The sequence below is a fragment of the Pediculus humanus genome, genomic scaffold (assembly GCF_000006295.1).
Source record: "Pediculus humanus corporis 1103172108307 genomic scaffold, whole genome shotgun sequence".
Lineage (NCBI taxonomy): Eukaryota > Metazoa > Arthropoda > Insecta > Psocodea > Pediculidae > Pediculus > Pediculus humanus.
In genome coordinates this window covers 147,739-168,533 of record NW_002987876.1, presented here as the reverse complement: position 1 = coordinate 168,533, position 20,795 = coordinate 147,739, and the positions used below count along the sequence as shown (strand labels likewise).

At 29.2% G+C, this 20,795-nt stretch overlaps 1 protein-coding gene across 1 annotated transcript; it reads right to left on the bottom strand.

The window, feature by feature from the left end:
* Window positions 1–5,171: 5,171 nt before the first annotated feature.
* Phum_PHUM577950 (discs large, putative) lies at window positions 5,172–6,349 on the bottom strand (the record flags this gene model as incomplete). The annotated part of the gene is made up of 4 exons (XM_002432197.1): window positions 5,172–5,354; window positions 5,495–5,701; window positions 5,797–6,072; window positions 6,299–6,349. The coding sequence occupies 4 exons, from the start codon at window positions 6,347–6,349 to the stop codon at window positions 5,172–5,174; spliced, it is 717 nt and encodes a 238-aa protein (XP_002432242.1).
* Between the last annotated feature and the right edge of the window lie 14,446 nt (window positions 6,350–20,795).

Genomic DNA, 20,795 nt, shown 5'->3' with positions numbered 1-20,795 from the left:
ATTCGCTCAAATGATTTATTCGAAAAAAAAAATCCAGGACGAAACATCGTCTGCTTGACTATCTGACTTGAATGCATAAAAGTCGTGTCAAAGTTCACAGACAGCTTTTCGAAACGGAAAGAAAGAAAGAAAGAAAGAAAACATTTCGGTAACAGGTTTTCTTTCTCACGTCGCGAAAAAAAAAAAAAACTTTCTTACACAAAGTAAATCATTTTAATTAAAATTAATGCTAAATAAAAACATAAAAACATAAACATAAACATGATGATGATAATAATAAATAAATAAATAAATAAATAAATGGCACACACACGCACGCACTCAAAACCGTGTTTTGTTTATTTAATGCCACGTCAAAAAAAAATTTTAAATTAAAAATCGATGCAGTAAATAAGATACGATTCACGTTTAGAAAAAAAAAAAAAAGTGCGCGATGATAATAATGATAACGATGATGATGATGATAATAATGATGATGATAATGATGATGATGATGCCTCGAGACGTGAAAAAAAAAAAAAATTTTTTTCTTTTCTTTTTTGGAAATTTTCAATATAAATTCAATATCGTTTTACAAAAATCAATAAAATCAATAAAAAAAAAAAAACGAATTAGAAAATTATCGAGTGAAAAATAGATAGATAGATAGAGTGGGAGAGAGAGAGAGAGAGAGAGAGAGAGAGAACCGAAACCGGAAATGACAAAAAAAAAAAAAAATTTATATCAATAAAATAAAAAAAAATAAAACAAACTTAATTATACGCCCCAAAAAACAATTTCTATAAATAAAAAAAAATTTCATACGTTATAAACAAACTCTAATGATACGACGACGACGATGATAATAATAATAATAATAATAATAATAATCATTATGATTATGATTATCATCATTATTATTATTATTATTATTATTATTATAGTTTAATCAACAAAAGAGAAATTCAAAGGGCATGTTATAAAAAATTAAAAAATTATTAATGAGTTTACATTTAAAAGTAAGTAAGAGAGAAAGGTACGGGGGAACGTGTGCGTGTGCGTGTGCATTTCGAAAATAAATTTTCTGATGAAAAGAAATCATCGAGTTGAAATTTATCTCTTCAAGGAGAAAGAGAAGGCGAAAGGGGGGCAAAAAAAGGGGGAACCCGAAAACGATAAAGAAATAATAAAATTAAAAACCCCGAAGGGGGATAAAAAAAAAAAAAAAAAATTACCCTCGGGAAACGTTAACAATTTAATTAAGAACGAGAGTTTTTTCATTTTTTTTTCCGTACCTGAAATCGTTGTTTTATTTAAAAGTCAACTTTTATAAAACCAACAACCAACAACCAACAACAACAACAACAACAATACGCCTTATCGTTAATTCTCGTTCGATTCGATTTCGATTTTTTTTTTTTTTTTTTAAATAAAATAAAATAAAAAATAAAAAAAAATTAAATACCGGTTGTCGGTTGTCGACGAGCAAACGATTTCTTTCCTTCTTCATCCCCCCTTTTATCCCCCAACACCACCACCACTACTCTGTAACCCTTTTTATTCACGGTGAAAATTTCGAAAATTGTCCTTGGGTCATTTTTTTTTTTTTTTTTTTTTTTTTTTGTCTTGTAAAAATTCCCTGCATCCATATTGTCTGTCCGACTTTGTTTATACAATTATTGCCCCCTCTCTCTCTCTCCCACTCTATCTATCTATCTATCCATCTTTTTCTTTCTCGCGTTGTGACAGTTGAAATTTGATATTTTTTAAAACGGATCGGTTACGGAAAAGTTTTTAAAAAAAAAAAAAAACGAATGACAAGAAGAAGGAAAACAACAACAACAACAACAACAACAACAACAACAACAACAACAACGACAACAACAACAACAACAACAACGACAACAACAACAACAACCGCGCAATGCGAAATTCTAGATATGAGAAGAAAAAAAAAATTTTTTTTTTCTTTAAAAGGTACCATTTATAATACCAACCGGACTCTATTAATAAATTTACTACTACTAATACTACGAATCCATGGTTTAATTATTATTATAATACGAAATGAAAAAAAAAAAAAATTTAATTATTATCATTATAATCATATCATCTCGTGTCAGGCACTTAATAACGAACGAAATGAGTTGATAAACCTTATTATTATTATTATTATTATTAAGCTTTCCATAATTGTAGGAACGATTACTAGTGCATTAAATTAATACCCGAGAGGTTTTTAATATTTAATTTTCTCTCTCCCTCTGTCTTTTTAATTAATTTTTCATCTTTTAGAAAATTATTATTATTATTATAATGTCTTTTCATTCTTTTTCAGCATCCAAACAAAAACTCCTACATTGCCGAGGTCAAGGGATGGGACACAAACGCACACCCTCAGTTCTCTACACGATAAAATTCTGGAACAATCGGTAACTACAGAAAAGGATAATTCCAGAGGTTCGACGAAACAAGGAAACCGCAAGGGATCCCGAACTTCCGGTTACCGGGATGCAACACGTTTAAGGAAGGAACAGAGTCGAAGAGTGACAAAAACAATCGCATTCCGAAAATCCGGTTCACAACAACGGATCGTCCGACAACAATCGAATACACAAACACAAACAAACAAACAAATCCGTACGCGCCATCCTCGATAAACCGGATATCATTCCAAGACACAATTTCATGCGCGATAACCTTCCGCCATTATTCCAGAACATTCACATTCATTATTCTCTTAGCATAAAAATCTCGGGTAATAAAATGAAGATATAAATATATATATACCCGCGAAGTCGTGATTAAAAGAGAGAAAAAAACAATAATGATAATAATAATAATAATAATAATAATAATAATAATAATAATAATAATAATAAGTAAAATAAATATTTAAACAAAGTAATAATAATAATAACAACCGATATTTAATGTCATTATCATTTACGTTTCCCCTAACAAAAATCTTAAATTATTTTCAAATAATAACAATAATAATGATAATGATAATTTTTTTTCTTTTCTGCTCATTTTATCATTTCTCCCTCCCTCTCTCTCCCTCCGAGTCTTTTTTTTTTTTTTTTTTTTTTATTAAATTAATACAATAACGAAAGGAAAAATGGCGAAGATGAAATTTAATTATATTCACTGTTACGAATTTTCTTCTTCTTTTTTTTTTTTTTTTTTTTTTTTTTTTTTTTTCTTTTCCATTTCAAAGAACAATTACAATGAACGAAAATATTATTATTATCATCAGAGTTTTTTTTTTTTTTTTTCGGGAGGATTAACAACGATAATGGAAAATTCCAGAAAAAACATTAACAACTAAATATATATATATATATATAGAAAGCAGTCAAGCTTAAAAGAAGAAGAGGAAGAAGAAGCAGACGATTCGAAAACGGAAAAATAACTCCTTAAAAATTATTCAAAACAATAATGAGAGAGAGAGAGAGAGAGAGAGAGAGAGAGAGACAGACAGACAGAGTGAGAGTGAGAGAGAGACAGAGATAATCAATTACAAATATCTCAACACAAAAGTAAAAAAAAAAAAAAATAAAAGAAAATTATCCGCATTTTCTTTTCCGTCCACGGTATTTTCTTTCTACGCCCTCATTATAAAATAATTGCTACTTTAAACTTTTGAAAAGAATGAAATTTATCATTATTATTATTATTATTTTTTTTTTTTAAATTAAACGTTTGAGGTACTTTTCCAAAAGATTTGATTCATTCATTTTTTATTCAAACAAAAACAAAAACAAAAACTTTGTTTCATCTTCTACCGAGTTTTTTTTTTTTTTTTTTATCCATTCAAACGGAATTGAAAACGAAATAATAATAATAATAATAATAATAATAATAATAATAATAATAATAATAATAATAATAATAATAATAATAATAATAACAACAACAACAACAAAAAATTAAGAAAGACTCACCGAGATATATCTTCGGTGCTGACGGCTCTCGGAGTCGCCGATTGCAAGGTAGCTACAGATGAACTTAAATTACGAGATTCTTGATAAGGTAAAGGTGATCCATCACCACCGGAAGCTAAAAAAAAATAAGAAAAAAATTTTTATTTTAAAACCATCATTTATCTACGACGTGGCAGCAACAGCAACAGCAGCAGGAATTTAAGATGACAAATTTCATCGATTAATCTATTAACTACCGATACGTCAACGTCGTAACGCAATAATAATACAACCTTATCGTTATTGTTGACGACTCTTTTTTCGTTACCTTTTTCTCCCTCCACGTCCTCACAATCGTTTCGTTACGATGATAATAATAATAATAATAATAATAATAATAATAATAATAATAATAAAATTCATAATTTCGCGAAACAATATCGAATAACGATAATGAAATAAAGAAACAAATTTACAAATGATCATTTAAAAAAAAAAAAAAAAAAAAAACTAAGTAAAATTAATTAACAAATAAATACGAATAAATCCCAAATACTGCTGCATTAATAATAATAATAATAATAAATTACTAATAATAATAATAAATTATTAAGCGATTAGAGTAATAAAAAAAAAAGAAAAAAAAAATGAGACGTGAATCACGTTACCAAAAAAATTTTACACACAATATTTTTTTCCTTCGTACCTTAATTCAAAATTTTCATATTTTACGTATGCGATAATTGAATTTTCCTCCCCTATCTCTATCTTTCTCTCTCTCTCTCTCTCTCTCTCACTCTCAAGTTCAATCATTCATTTAATTAAACACGACGACCATCTTTTTTTTTTTTTTTTTTTTTCGCGTTCAATTTTTTTGTTTATTTAAAACGAAAAATACGTAGCATCAATAACAATGATTCCGAATAAATAATAATAATAATAATAATAACAATAACGATATTAAAAAAAAAAAGATGGCCGCCTGCCATTTTCGATAATTTTTTCGTTGTTGGCAATTCTAATTTTAAAATCAGATTTATAAATTTTTATTAGAAAAATCAACCTGATACGAACGAAATCGTATAATAACCCACCTGATAAGGACGTCGTTAACGTTATTCACGTCTTCATTATTATGATTTTTTTTTTCTTTTTTTTTTTTTTTTAAACTCCTCCCCAAATACAATTCGCAATAAAATAATAATAATAATAATAATGATAAGGGAGGCAAATTAATAAAGGATAGATTTAGATTTTGAAAAACAACTACGTACTAAGGTTTTCATTCACAGATTTCCACTTACGTGGTAAGGGACTCGATACTGTGGGTGGCGGCGGGATAAGTGCGGAATCCTGTTTTCCAACGATTAACACGACCCTTTCCTGAGTTGCTTTAAGCGCCGCCACCGCTTCTTCGTGAGTTACGTTTTCTAAATTTTTATCGCCGTGCTAAAAAGGAAAAGAAAAAAGAAAAAAATATGAAATGAAAAAATCTTGTTTGTTCTCCAGTAATTATTACTGTTTGTATATACATAAACTTCGTTAAAGTGTTTTTTTTTTTTTTTTTTTTTACGTACCGGCGTTCTTACTGCCACTAATTTATCTCCGACTAATAAACGACCGTCTAATTGTGCCGCACCTCCGTCCATTATTTTCGTCACGTATATTCCATTGTCTCCGGGTATGTGTTGATTTCCGATTCCTCCAGCGATGCTGAACCCTAACCCTGTTGCTCCCTTGTGTAATTCTATTTCGGCCAATTTTAAACTTCCCGGACATCTTTTTCTCCTTATGTACTAAAAATAGAAAAAAAAATAAATAAATTATTATCTTTTCATTTTATAATTTTTTTTTTTTTTTTTAAAATTTCTGTCCTCCATTGTATACCAACCAATCTAACTTGATTTCCGGCTTTTTTAAGAGCTTCGACGGCGGTGGCATGAGGCACATCCATAACGGAAACATCGTTTACTTGAAGTATGGTATCGTTTACCCGTAGCCGACCGTCCGCGGCAGCAGCTCCGCCAGATATGAGTTTCGTTATGTATATTCCAGAATCATCCCCTATGTGAGGATTATCCGTTCCGCCGGCGATGCTGAAACCCAATCCGGCACCTCCTCTTTCTAATATTATTTCCTCGTATTCCCAATCTTCGTCTCCGTTTACCTGAAACGAAAGTGAGATAATGATAATATTTAAAATAAAAAAAAAAAAACAATTTTTCCCAGAAATTTTCAATTTTGCGAATCATCATAATCATCGACGATTGCGATCGCATGCCCCCCCCTTCCCTCCCCCCGAGTAACTAACTACGTAAACACGATGCTCATTTTGCAATCATTTTCAAAAATTTTAATTAATTAAAAAAAAATTCTTTTTTTTTTTCGTGTACGGAAAATTTGTTTAATGCCCCGACGAGCAACGTGAGGGAAAATTTATTCATTTTATAAAAGGGAAATTAAAAGATTACGAAAAACCTCATGAGAATCACGTTAATGCTTTTATTCAATATTTTACGAGAATAAAATTGAATTTCCATTTGAAAATTTCCCTCCCCCCCCCCAATTTTTTCCTCTCTCTTTCTCTTTCTCTCTCTCTTAATACAAACAGACATACAATCGAAAATGACATTTTCTTTTTTCTCTTTTTTACTAATTACAAATTGACAACGGTTTCCGACAAAATTTTCCCCTCCCCCACTCTCTACCCCCCGCAAAAAATTAGAAAAAAAAATGCCCGAGGTAGTAACCGTATTCATCTTCATCATCATCATCATCATTACTATTATTATTATTATCATCATTAATCCTTTCGAAAACTTTGAAAATAATTTTTTAGAAAGTTTTTTTTTTTTTTTTGTTTTTTGTACACTCCCTCCGCCCCCTTCCTTCTCGCAAAAAAAGGGAACCGTTGCTGGAAAATGTTACAAATTCCGTTTTTTAAAAAAAAAAATATATATATATATTACGTTCTTCTGGTAGGAAAAAAAAAAAAAAAAGTTTTAATGAGTCCTGGATTTTTCTTTAGACCTCTTTCTCGCTCTCTCTCGACCCGAAACTTTCACTCTCTCTCTCTTTATTTTCCCGGAACTTTTGCGAAAATATTTTTTTCCCCCCGTTTTCCAAAAATTTTCAAGTGAAAGTCTTTTTTAAAATTTTTTCCAGACCCAAGAAAATGTCTTAAATGTCATCGTCATCATCATCATCGTTCATTTAATCAAAAAGCTGGGGAGGAGGCACGTTACAAAGTCATCAAAAGTGATTAACGACAATTTTCAAATTTCGAAAGTTACAAGTCGTAGAAATAATAATAATAATAATAATAATAATAATAATAATAATAATAATAATAATAATAATGATAACATTTGTTAAACGCCCGCACAAAACAAAAAAATAAAACGAAAAACAAAACCAAAAAAATTTTTTTTCCTTTTCTTTTTTTGGGGAGAACGCACGATGAAATAAATTTCGATGGATCGTTGAACGTTTAATTTACCATCACGTAAAAAGAGAGAAAGAGAAAGAGAGAGATAGAGAGAGAAAAGGTTTCATCATTGGCAAAAAACTAGCAGAAGTTGTTTGTGATGATGATGATGATGATAATATTTTTTACAACGAGACGAATAAAAATTTTAAATGCGACGAATCAAACCTCACCCCAATTATTTTTCATCATTCTTTTGCCCCCCCCTCCCGTTTTCTCCTTAAGGAAAACAATAATAAAAATTTTTTTTTGCATCGAAATCCGCGGAATTTAATTAATTAATTAATCAAAATTTGTTTTCTCCTCCCTCCCTCCCTACCTTTTCCCCTCCTTTTTCCTCTGGAAGGCCGAGAAAAAAAAAAAAGAAAATATTATTTCGACTTACGTGTTTGCTGTCTCCGGAGGCGGAGAGCAAAGGTGTGTGAGCCTGAAATCAAATAAAAAATCAAATTTTAAAAACAAAAAAAAAAAAAAAAAAAAAAAAAAAAGATAAATTCGATATTATTATTATTATTATCATCATCATCATTATCTTATGTAAAGAAATATGTTCGGACTCGATTTCGAATTTCGATTCTCGAATTAAATCCTATCGATTTTTACATCATATTTATATATTTATGCACTGTATCGAGTTCAAATGTAAACTTTCCGGAAGGAGGGAGGAGGGAGAGAGAGGGAGAGGGGAGGGAAAATTGCGTTTCGATGCGTGTGCGTCGTCGTGATTAAGAGAAAAAACCTCCCTTTCCTTTATCCTTATTTCCCACCCAGCCCCCCGCGGGATTTCTGGAAAAAGTTTAACGCGTTTTTGCAAATTCTTCATTTATAGCCTTTTGGGTAGATAGGGAAGGAACCGGAAAAAACCGGACGATGTGAAAAATAATCGATTAATCGATAATTCGATTCGATATCACACGCCCGACATTTTTTTTTTTTTTTAAATTATTTCCTCGTGATTCATTCATAATAAATTTCAAGAAATAATTTCACACTCTGTGATTTTTTAAAATTATAATAATAATAAGCATTCGGATGAGGGGATGGAGAAGTGGGGGGGGTGTGAATACGAACCGAGAGAAAAGCTTGCATAAAATCCACCAAAATCTGGAAAAACTGTCATAAATTTATATAATAATGGGAGGTGAGGGTGGGGTGAAACATCGTTCATTCACTCCTACAAAAAACATTCGGGAATTTCATGATGATGGAATCCGGAAACGAATTCCCAACTTGTATTCGGGACTCGTCGAGCGCTGATGTAATTACGATGATAATAATAATAATAATAATAATAACGACAACAAAAAAAAAAAAAAAAAAGAAAAACTTTTGCGAATTAAACCGTGAAAATTTAAAGGAACAATAATCCGTCACGTAATTCGGTTTTCGCAACAACCACAACAACAACGCCAACAACAATTTTTTCTTCGTTTTTATTAGGGGAAAAGAGGGGAAGAAGGGAAAAGGGTGAAAAAAAATCCACAATAGAGATTTTTAATTCCGGAAACGTTTTCCTTTTTTTTTTTTTTAAACGTAAAATGCAATTTAAAGAAAATCTAAACCTGAAAGAAAATGAACGGGCGAGAGTTCAGGTTTTGTTTTTTAATTTTCGAAAAATAAAAACTAATAAAATAATATTAATAATAATAATAATAATAATTAATAATAACAATAATTAATAATAATAATAATAATAAAAATAATGAAAACAAAATGTCGCGAAAAGTGACAGTTAAAAATGATGATGATGATACTTTCGGCTATAAAAATTCGCTTATTATTTTTTCGCGACCTCAACACTTATTTATTTATTTTATTTTATTTTAAAATTCCTTTCTATTAATAATAAATAATAATAATAATAATAATAATGATAATAATAATAATAACAAAACAATTTCTTTTTTAACGAAAATTCACGACATCAACAAATCGATTTCATCGATATTCATTTTATAAACATAAAAAAAAAATTTTTTGTTATCGTGTGCGCAAAGGAAAATACGACAATGGTGACAACATTTGAAATTTTATTTTCCCTCCTCAAAATTTAACAAAAAAAAAAAAAAAAAATGAAAAAAAATGAAGAACGAACATTGAGGTGATGTAAAATCGTTTGAAAAGACTTTTCGCAAACGTGGGAAATTCGAATCAAGTGTCTCTCTCTTTCTCTCTCTCTCTCTCTCTCTCTCACAATTGTTTTTTTCTGTTGTGTGACGAATGTCGCAACACAAATTTTTACGTTTGTTTGTTTGTTTGATTGTTCGACGATTTCCGATCGAATAATAATTTTCAAAAAAGAAACAAAAAGAAAACGTGCGCGTGTTTATCATTTACCACGAATTAAAAGGAAGGTTCGAGAGAGCAAAAGAGAACAAATCGATACGCACACGCACACGCATACTCGCACGCACCCACACACACACGCTCGTTCGAAATGAAAAACCTGATTTCACAACAAAATAAAAAAAAACGCAAATCGCGAACAAACTTTTTTTAAATTTAAATTAATTCGTTAAATGCTTTCGCGAATAATCAAATCGTTAAAACGATTTTACCTCATCTTTTTCTCCTTCTTTTTTTTTTTTTTAACTTCCTAATTAATTTTACCTTCAACATTATGTTTTCAAACGATTTTTTTTTCTTCTGCTTTTTCTCCCCCCCTCCCCCCGTCACCTTCCTCTCCCGTTTTCCCGCACAAAAAATTCGCAAAATTTTCTCTTTTCTTTAATCTCTCGAGAGAAAACGCAACATTTTTTTTTTTTTTGTTAAATAAAATTTAATTGATTTATTGTCTTTTTATAAACGGAAATGACGTAATTTACTGCCGTCTTTGTCGATATTATTATTATTATTATTATTATCATTTTCAAACGAAAAATCAAGGAAGAAAGAGGGAGAGAAAGAGAGAACAAACAACAATCGAAAAAAAAAAAGGAAAAAATCTTTTCTTTATTCATCCCTTATTATGACTACCATCCATCCATCCATCCATCCATCCATCCATCCATTCGTTCATCCCTTATTTTCCAGATTTTTCCAATAAACGTCCGAGAAAATAACAAATTGTTTCGGAGGGATAGAGGGGGAAGGGAGGGAAAAGAAAATTTTTTTCATTACTTAAATGGCTCCGTCGAAATTTTTATAAATCTTTTTTCGAAAAAACAAAAAAAAAAAAAAAAAAAAATCGACATGTGAACGTAAATTTATCGAATCCTTCAAAATTTGATTACAACAAACAACAAATTTTTTTTCTTCTTCTTCTTTTTTCGTCTTTCGTGATCCGCTTACACACTTTTTCCAATTTTTCAACTGTTTTTCTTTTTTCCTTTTTTGCTTTTCCTCCACTCTTCCCCCTTTCGTAAAAAAACAAAAACAAAACGAAAAAAAATTTTTTCCAGTTCGCTACCGAACGCAATCGGAAAATTCTCTTAACTCCTCATCTTAAACTATACAAACAAAATTTCTTCCGTTTGTCGCAAACAATATTTTTTTCCCTCCAACAAACAAAAACAAATTTCTTTATTAAAATCCAATCATTCGAGTTTGTCGTTTTTGTTGTTGTTGTTGTTGTCATCATCGTCGTCGAAGCTTCCTTAATTTTTCCTCTTTATATTTACATTTTAAACAATGAGCCTTGATTAGAAAATTCCCGAAAGAACCTCTTCTCTCTCTCTCTCTCGAAAGAACGCCATTGGGCACAGGCTTACGAAAATTCAAAAACCTCTTTCTCTTTCTTTCTCTCTCTCTCTCTCTCTCTCTCTTGTTGTTGTTGCTTTATATTTTTCGTGTTTAATTTAAAACTTAACAAGAAACCAATTAACGTTTTTCGCATATTAATTAATTTTTAAAACGGATAATTAAATTCCGTACAGAAAAAAAATTTTCTTTTTTTAAATTCTACGAGACCTTAAATTAGTTTTGATGCTAGCAAAAGAGAGAGAGAGAGAGAGAGAGAGAGAAAACAAACGGGATTTATGAATGCAAAAGATAATAAGCTAACGAATAACGTTTGTTCATTAAAAAAAAAAAAAAAATCGTAGTAATAATGATGATAAAAATAAATTTTTTTAAACGCTTTTTATTAAATTACGTAACATTTACGTTTCCGTAATAATAATAATAATAATAATAATAATAATCACGACAACAACGACAAACAAAAATACGGAAAAATAACGGAAAACGGTGAAAAATGAATTCAATTCTCGTAATCTCGATCAATCGATCGATAATCGTTCGATCGTAATCGATAAGCAAAAATTAATTTTATATTTGAGATTCTTATATTCACGTGATTTCATCTTTTTTTTTTTTTTTGGGGGGGGGGCAACTCTTCCGACGAGAGAAACGTAAAAACGTTTCAACGTTCGAGAAAAACAAGTTTGGTACTACTTCGAGAGAGAGAGAGAGAGAGAGAGAGAGAGAAAATTTCGACCTTTGACTCTTTGGATATGGATACGACTACAAACTAATAATAATAATAAAAATAAAAAGAATTTTATCCACTGGGCAATCCACCATGTCCACCACGCGCTCACGCACTCGCTCACCCACTCACGCAGGTACGCACGCACGCACGCGAGGCAAAAATAAGGCACCGACCTACAAAAAATTAAATAAATAAATAAATAAAAAAGGACGAGTTTTGGTTGCTTACCGTGTCCAAATTAAACAACGACGAAACCTTTTTGATGAATCCATTTTTTTCCTCCCGAGGTTTTTTCTTTCTCGTCGACATTATTATTAATATTATTATAATAAATTTTTAAAATTAAAAAAAATCTCGAACGCGTGATGCCGGTAATAATAATAATAATAATAATAATAATAACAATACTCTCTCGATCTCGAACGATTTATTTATATAGATTTTAATTAAATCGAACGAATAACGAGATGGAATCGAGATAGAATTTCGAGATATTTTATTAATTAACCTTCTCCTACAAACAGCCCTTATTTCTACGAAATAAAAAATAAATAAATAAATAAAATTATTAAAAAAAGAAAGAAAGAAAAAAATTTAAAACGCGCACATTTTCTCTCTCTCTCTCTCTCTCTCTCTCTCTCTCTCTTTCTTTTTCTACTTCTACTCGTCGTCGTTTGCCTGCCTGATAAAAGCAAAAAAAAACAAAAACATTCGCATCCTCATTTCGTCAATCAACCTCCTCATCTCTCATCTCTTATCAGTTTTAAAAAATCAAGTGATAAAAATATTATTATTATTATTATTATCGTTACTAAGCTCGAAAAGTTAACAGGTAAATAAATAATAAAAAAAAAAACATAAAAGTTAATTTTTGGGCATTTCTTCTTCTTCTTCTTTTTTGATTAATATCTAAACTACCGCAAAAAAAATTATTTATTTTAACGGGATGCGTGAATCCCAGCAAAAAAAAAATTTTAAAAAAATTTCTACTAAATAAAATGCGAAGAGTTATTTTACTATGCGTAGAATTAATGCCACGAATATTAATTACGTTAAACATACGGGAAAAACAGTGCGCGTGTGTGTGTGTGTGAGAGAGAGAGAGAGAGAGAGAGAGAGAAAATATATAAAAACGTATTGCGAATTCTCGAGATCGGGATTTAAACAAATTAATAATCATTTTCCTCATCATGATCATCCGATTCGTTTCGAACGTAATTATTATTATCGTTACCAACCAAACAAACAAAAAAAAAAAAAAACAAATTGAAATTTGAATTATTAACATATATATAAGCAAAACACGATGATGATAATAATAATAATAATAATACTTTTTTAATAATTTAAAAAAAAAGCCACGTATTAATATCAATCGTAAAACATTAATTTCCCGTTACGTAAATTCCTCCCTCCCTCCCTAACGCTCGCTCTTTTTCTCTCCCTTTTTCCCATTTTCCATTTTTCATTTTTTTTTTTTTTTTTAAACATCAACCCTTTGTGTTAAATGAACCCCGAAAAATAATAATAATAATAATAATAATAACGACGATGATATAATAAGGTCGCTCCGACAGGTCTAAGTGTAACAAATTATGGATGGAAACACATTCGTTCGAAAGAATTTTTCAAACAGGAGATATTTGCATGGCGTTCAAAAAAAGGAAAAAAATTTTCTTTCAACAATTACTTCGAAAAACGAATTGCTTACCCCCCCTAAAAAAAAAATTAATGACGGAACGAAAGAGAGAGGAGGGGGGTGAAAAGAATTACGAGAAGAAAAAAAAAAAAACTCGAAATTCTCACGTTTTTGTACAACATGTTAAAAAAAAAAAAAAAAAAATTGAAACAAAACGAAAGGTTATCAAACAAACACACACACACGCAGACACGCACATACACACGCGAAAACGTTCGAAAAAACCTCCGAATATATTTTTTGTTGCAGAAAAAAAAAAAAAAACGTAGATTAAAACGTAGAAAAAAAAAAACAATCTCACCTCGTTCTCTTTGTAAACAAACAGACAGACAAAGTAATTTATATTATTTATCACCCAACAAAAACGACAACAACACGATTGTGTTTTTACACCTCTCGTACCCCCCCCCCACGATTTGATTTTTTTTTTTTCTCTCTTTTCTCCGCTAACAACAAACATGTCGAAAAATAATTCCTGAGTTCTTCTTAAGAAACATCATCCTCAATAAAAAAAAAAAAAATATAACCGCACGAACATGATTATTATTATTACTATAATTATTATTATTAGTGTTTGATTATGAATTTTGTTATCGAACATAGAAGAGAAAAAAAAAAAAATTCCATAAAAACTTATTAGCATATTTTAAAAACAAACAAGTTTTTTTTTTTCTCATTGAAATCATGCTAATGATGTCTGTCTCTATCTCTACGTAAAGCTAATTTTCCTCAAAAAGAAAAACTAAAGCATAGATAATTGTTTACTTCAAATCGAATTTTTCCGAAAAGAAAAGAGTTCAGAAAGGAGAATGGAAAATTCAAGAATCGTTCAACTTAGTGGGGCCCCATTACGACAACCAACAAACAACTAATAAATACAAAAAAAGAATGAAAAAAAAAAGAATTCAAATCTCGAATGAAAATAATTCACGTCACTGTGAAAAATCTCGCCATTGGGGGGGGGGGGGGAAACCACTGAAAAGTAATTTAAACGAGGATTTCGAGAAATTTAAATGAAGAAACAACCGCACCGGAAGTGATTGCGTCACAGACGGACAGACGGTGGCTTACATTCTAATGTGAAAAATTTCACGTGTGACAACCCCCTCCCATTCCACATCGATTCTCGAGTAAATCGAATAGAAACCTGGCAAAAAAAAGGTAGGGAGGGAAGCGTAATAATGATGATAATAACAATCAACAACACTGAACAAATTACCGGGTAATAGACCAAACACAACCTTAACGTAAACAACAACAAACAAACACCTTTGGGGACCTTTAAATCAGCTCAAATGAAAATTTTTAATAAATTAATAATTTTTTTGTTTTGTTTTTTTTTTTTTGAAATAATAATAATGATAATCAAACTGTCACTGCCACTTACAAAGAGGCGTGATAACCAATTTCACTGCCCTCCCCCCTCCCTGCCTCCCTTCCTGCCCCAATCAAGCTTTTTTGTTTATTTCATTGATTAATGGAATTCGTGTTATCTAAATTACCAACAATAAATCAAATACAAATCTATGACATTTTTGTTTATCGCATAAAATTGCTTAAATTTAGTCAAATCGGTATAAAAACGAAAAAAAACGTCATTTTTAACATAAATAATAAATTTTACGTTTGACAATTATTTTCGAATTGGAATAAAAAAAAAAAAAAAAGGCGCGGAAACGACACCGCGAAAAAAAACGAATCGTGCGCGGGAAATTTAAAATTCACATCGTTCATCGATAACAAATTGATAACAATCAAAACAAACCGTCAAAATTTAATTTAATTTAATTTAATTTTTTTTTTTAAATTTTTGCCAAAGAGGAAACGTTCCCGGGGGAGAGGAGGGAAGAAAAAGGAGAAGGGAAAAAAACTACAAAAATCGCCATTCGATTATTATTTTTTAAAAAAATTCGCGACAAAAGTTAGAACGAATCTAATTTTACGATTTTTTTTGTTTTGTTTTTATTACGCAAGCAACTCGAATAGAATCGATCGATCGATAAATCGATTTACGATTTTGATAATGATGATAAATCATTAATCAAAAACAACAAAAATATTTTTAATTTTAATAAGATAAAGAAAAAAAAAAAAAAAACTCGATCAATCAAGGTGAAAATCAATCGTGTGTCATAGAAACAAACGGAAAAATATTATTATTATTATTATCATTATTATTATTATTATTATTATTATTATTATTATTATTATTATTATTGCGCAATATTATATCGGAAGAATAAGATTATTCATCATTTGTTTGTAACCAAAGAAAAAAAAAAAAAAATTTAATAAAATTTCATATTTTCGTATTGTTTTTGTTTTGTTTTTGTTTTTAAAACAAAATAAGGCAAGAATGATAATAATAATAATAATAATAATAATAATAATAATAATAATAATGATGATTTTTAAGGTACTTAAAACTGCGCTTTCACACACAAACTAACATGTTTCCATGTTTCGCATTCGACTTGAAATACTTGAAATTTTTTTTTTTTTTTTCGAGTTCAAAATATGTTTGGAATGCATTTAAAACGACACACACACACACACACACACACACACGAATTACCGGCAATTAATTATTATTATCATTATCATCATCATCATCTTCATCTAGAAAATCTATTTGGGACTCTCCTCGGATTCATTATCAAATTTTTAGATTTAAACAAAAAAAAAAAAAAGCGTAATAAAAATAATAATAATAATTAAAATAATTTTTAAAAAATCTTAAAATATTTTTAACAAGTTATTAATAAATAATAATAATAATAATAATAATCCACAAAATCGTTAAGGTGGATTAATGGGTATTTATTAATTAAAAAGTCGCCACAAATTCAGTTTTTAAACAAAGGCAAAAATTCAAAATTCACATGTCCGCACAATTTAAAGTTTAAAAGGGAAGTTGAATAATAAAAAGGATTTTAAAATCTAGAAAACCCGACAGAGAAAGAAAGAAAGATAGAAAGAGTGAGAGAGAGAGAGAGAGATGCTGCTGTTGCTGTTGCTGCTGTATACGGAGAAAAGAAATGGCACACACACACAAAAAACTTTTTTTTTTTTTTTTTTTTTTGTTGTTTTGACTTTAAAACCGTGGATTTTATTTTAAAATTGTACAACTCAACCCAAAAATTTTTTAAATACATTCATAAAAATCTGTTAATAATTTTTCTCATTTTACGACCGTTATTATTTTAAACTAAAATCTCTCATTATAAATAAAAACGAAACCGAGGAGAATGAGAGAGAAAGAGATAGAGAAAGAAGGAAAAAAAGAAAAACATTTTGACTCTGATGCTCTCTCTCTCTCTCTCTCTCTGGTTTTATATTATTTTATGAAAGGCTCTATGGAAAACAATACAATGGAAACAGATACAAAAAAGTTTTTTTTTTTTTTTTTTTTTTTTTTTTAATTTCAAAAAAAAAAAATGTCTGGCATTATTTTAAAAATAATAGAAACGTGAATACAAAATATTTTTTTTTTTTTACAAACTTTTACTATGAATAAGATTTTAATCCTTGAAAGGGATTCTAAAGGGAAACAAAAAAATAAAATAATAAAATCAAAAAAACGTTTCCATTCTATTTTTTTTTCGCGCACTTTTAAACATTCTAATTAACCCGCCTTTTTTCCCCTATCCCTCCTACCTACTCCCTACTCCCTACCTCCCCCACTTCCTTAAAAAAAAAAAAAAAGGGGCAATTAAAAAGTAGGCATCATCATCAAAATGAGTTTCCCTCCTAATTCTTAAATTAAATTTTTCCAACAGAGAAAATGAATGTCAATCAATTCGAAACAAATCATGTGTCAATCAATCAATGATTTTAATTCCTCATTTAATATGTTAATGACTATGATAAATTAAAAAGTCCTAATTTGTACCAAGTTTGTGCAAATGTTTTCATCATTAATAAAAATAAACACAATAAAATACTTCATGAAATATTACAAACACACATTCAAACTCAAATCGAGTGGTAGTACTCAATGTAACTAATAAAACATTTACATTCGATTACAAATTAAAATCTACATTTTCATGTTATTCATAAACTCAACAGAAAGAAGATTAATAAAGATATTAATCAGGAAATAAATAAATATATAAAATAGAGTCAACTGTATTAATGGTAATTAATGAAATAATACTCGAAACTAAAACATTTTCGAATAACAACAATTTTTTACCCTCTTCTCTAAAACAAATCTTGAAATCTTCATATTTATTTTAAATTTGAATAATTTCCCCCATTGGGATTACAAATCAGAAAATAAATCAAACACTCTGATTTATATTTATACTTATATTTAGAGTATTAGTCAGTGTTGCCATACTACCCAATCGAAACATCATACAAAGAAACAAAATCGAAAAACAATGAATTCGCAACCTGACACAAAACCTTGTATGAAAAAATTTCATTAATGAAACAATTTGAAATTCTAAAACCTGAAAGTGCATTATAAGGTAATAATGTTTCAACAAATGTGACAACAATCACCTCTTCAACTCGAATGAAACCTTTTTCTCCTTCTGATATAACATCTCAATGTTAACAACAGACACACAGACACACACAAGTACAACATCGAGATAATTTATCAGTGATTCTAAATAATTTGACAGATACATTTATACATAGTAATTAACATGAAATATTAATTGTTAATGCAAAAGCCAAAAATAATAAAAATGCAAAAAAAAAAAAAAAAAAAAAATGAAGAATATAAAATTAGAATTAATGATCCTCGTAATTACACTTAAACAAAATTAAAACCCCCGAAAAGAGCCACAGTTACTGTTATCCTTCCTGTTATTATTATTATTATTATTATTATTAATGGCACCTGTTAACCCCGAATAAAAAAAAATATGATACCACTTTAAATTATTATTATTATTATTACCTGAATTCTTTACCCTAACAGCACTTTGAATAATGATTTATATGTTTTTTTTTTTTTTATGGTAAACAAACATTATAATATTAAATTGCATTGTGAAACATTTTTGTGTAACAAAAAAAATTTCTTAATTGCATGTTTACCATCATTTATCGCTTAACAAAAAAAAAAGAATTTTTTTAATGAGAAATTATGAGCATATTGCTTTCGAAAAGAAAAAAAAAAAATGTCTGTTTCAATTAGTTTGAAATTTTTTTTAAAAAAAAAAAAAATATTAATTAATGAATGCAATTTGAATGAATGAAATCGAATAAAAAATTTAATAATAATAATAATAATAATAAAATATTTGTGCTGAGGGTGAAAGAATAAAACAAAAGGTAATTAATCAATATTTAAATTAATTTGGCGGTTAAAGACGACAAATGAATCACAAAAAAAAAAAAATTATTTAACAGGGCAGTGCTTTATTTTTCATCTTTTTTTATATACTAAAAATGTCGATTTTTCTACATATATATATCGTATAAATATTATTTAATTTATACAAAAATAATATTTACGAAAAGAAATAGAAATAGAAAAAAAAAGCAATGCCACTGAGAAGAAAAATAAAATAATAATAATAAAATAACCGCCATATTTGATGAGACCCTCCCACATTGATTCAGCCACGAAGACAAGTAAATTGTACCTGAAATCTCGTCATGATTCCACCTTCACACACTTTTTTTTTTTTTTTCCTTTTCCCCTCCCGCACGAGTATCACATAATTCGAAAAGAAAATCCTGTCAAATTTTTTTTTTTTCCCCCGACAATAATAATAATAATCCCGTTTCGATTCAATCAATATTCAATAAACATAAATATTATTCACTGAATTCACCGAATAAACAAAAAAAAAAAAAAAAAACCGAATTGTCTTTAACAAAGCTTGCTTACGTCTCACTTTTAAATGACTAGGCGTCAAACGAGAAAACCATAATAAAAAAAAAAAATAACGTATAACGAATAACGAAAATGTCCGAAGTTACCCGAACGTAAAAAATAAAGCGTTCATACTACACAACGACACATGCGCAAGACGTGGAATTAGAATTCATTTCAATAGCGGTTTCTCTCTTTCTCTTTCTCTCTCTTCGAGTCCTTTGCTATGCGCAAACGATCAGGTATATGGAAAAAAAATGGCGGAACCGCATATTTCGGTTTAACGGCAACCGATTATGATTTTTTTTTTTTTTTTTTCCATATAATTATAACGTCTTTTAATTTTAAACCATCGAAATGCATTCGTTGTGGCACGCACCATCGCGCCAATTCTGGAAAACGATCAGATTCTTATGAATTCTGGTTTTTAGTCCAAAATTCTTCTCAGATTCGAACGAACGTCGTTTGAATGTATGTACACGCACTCACTCACACATTTATTTTTAAATATTTAATGCGTACAATTTAATCGGATTGACCTTGAATAAACAAATAATAATAATAAAAATTTTAAAAGGGTCATACGTAGTATATACAAAGACAATATTAGATCGTGCGTGCACGTGTGCGTGTGGGGGGAAATGGGGAGGTGAATGAATGACAAATAGGTTTGAATGAATGTAAAAATAATTGAAAAACGACGCCACAAAATTCCATTTCAAAAACAAATGAAATCGATTTTTAAAAAAATCTTTTGGCGAATGCTTTCCCGATTTTCTCAACCTAGTTTTCCTTACTAATCCTTCAATCCTTTCGACACCCTTCGTGGAATATTTAGGGATTAATAACTGATTGATCATCCTGTGTGTGTGTGTAATAATTAATCCACCAGTCAGAGGTTTCAAAGTTTCCAAACGTCTTCTTCTTTAATCCCTTTTTAAATCCTACGTATGTAAAATACCGGGAGAGAATTCCTGGATGCATTTCGTCGACGTCATCTTTAATCAAAACGATTATAAATCATTTCAATCGTTTGTTTATTTTGTTTGTTATTGTTGTCGTCGCATGCCGGACAATCAAAACCTACAAGAAATTTATAACTCTCCATCCTCTTTTGTTGGTACACATTCTCGAGCGAGAATCAACGAACCAACGCAATCAATTTCCGGTTAAAAATTTAACATAACGACAAACGATCGATACGGACGATTTTACTTACGTTTAACCCAAAAATTTCCCTAACAAACAAACAAACAAACGAACAAACGATGTCCCATTCTTCCATTTTTATACTTATCTTTTAGAATTTAGGTTTTTTGGATTTTAGGTTAGGTCAGTTATAATTAAACGATTAAATTCCGTTCGTGTAAATTTTTTTTTTTTATCGTCTGCAAAATTTTATTACGTATGTAAGAGAATGTGATGACGCA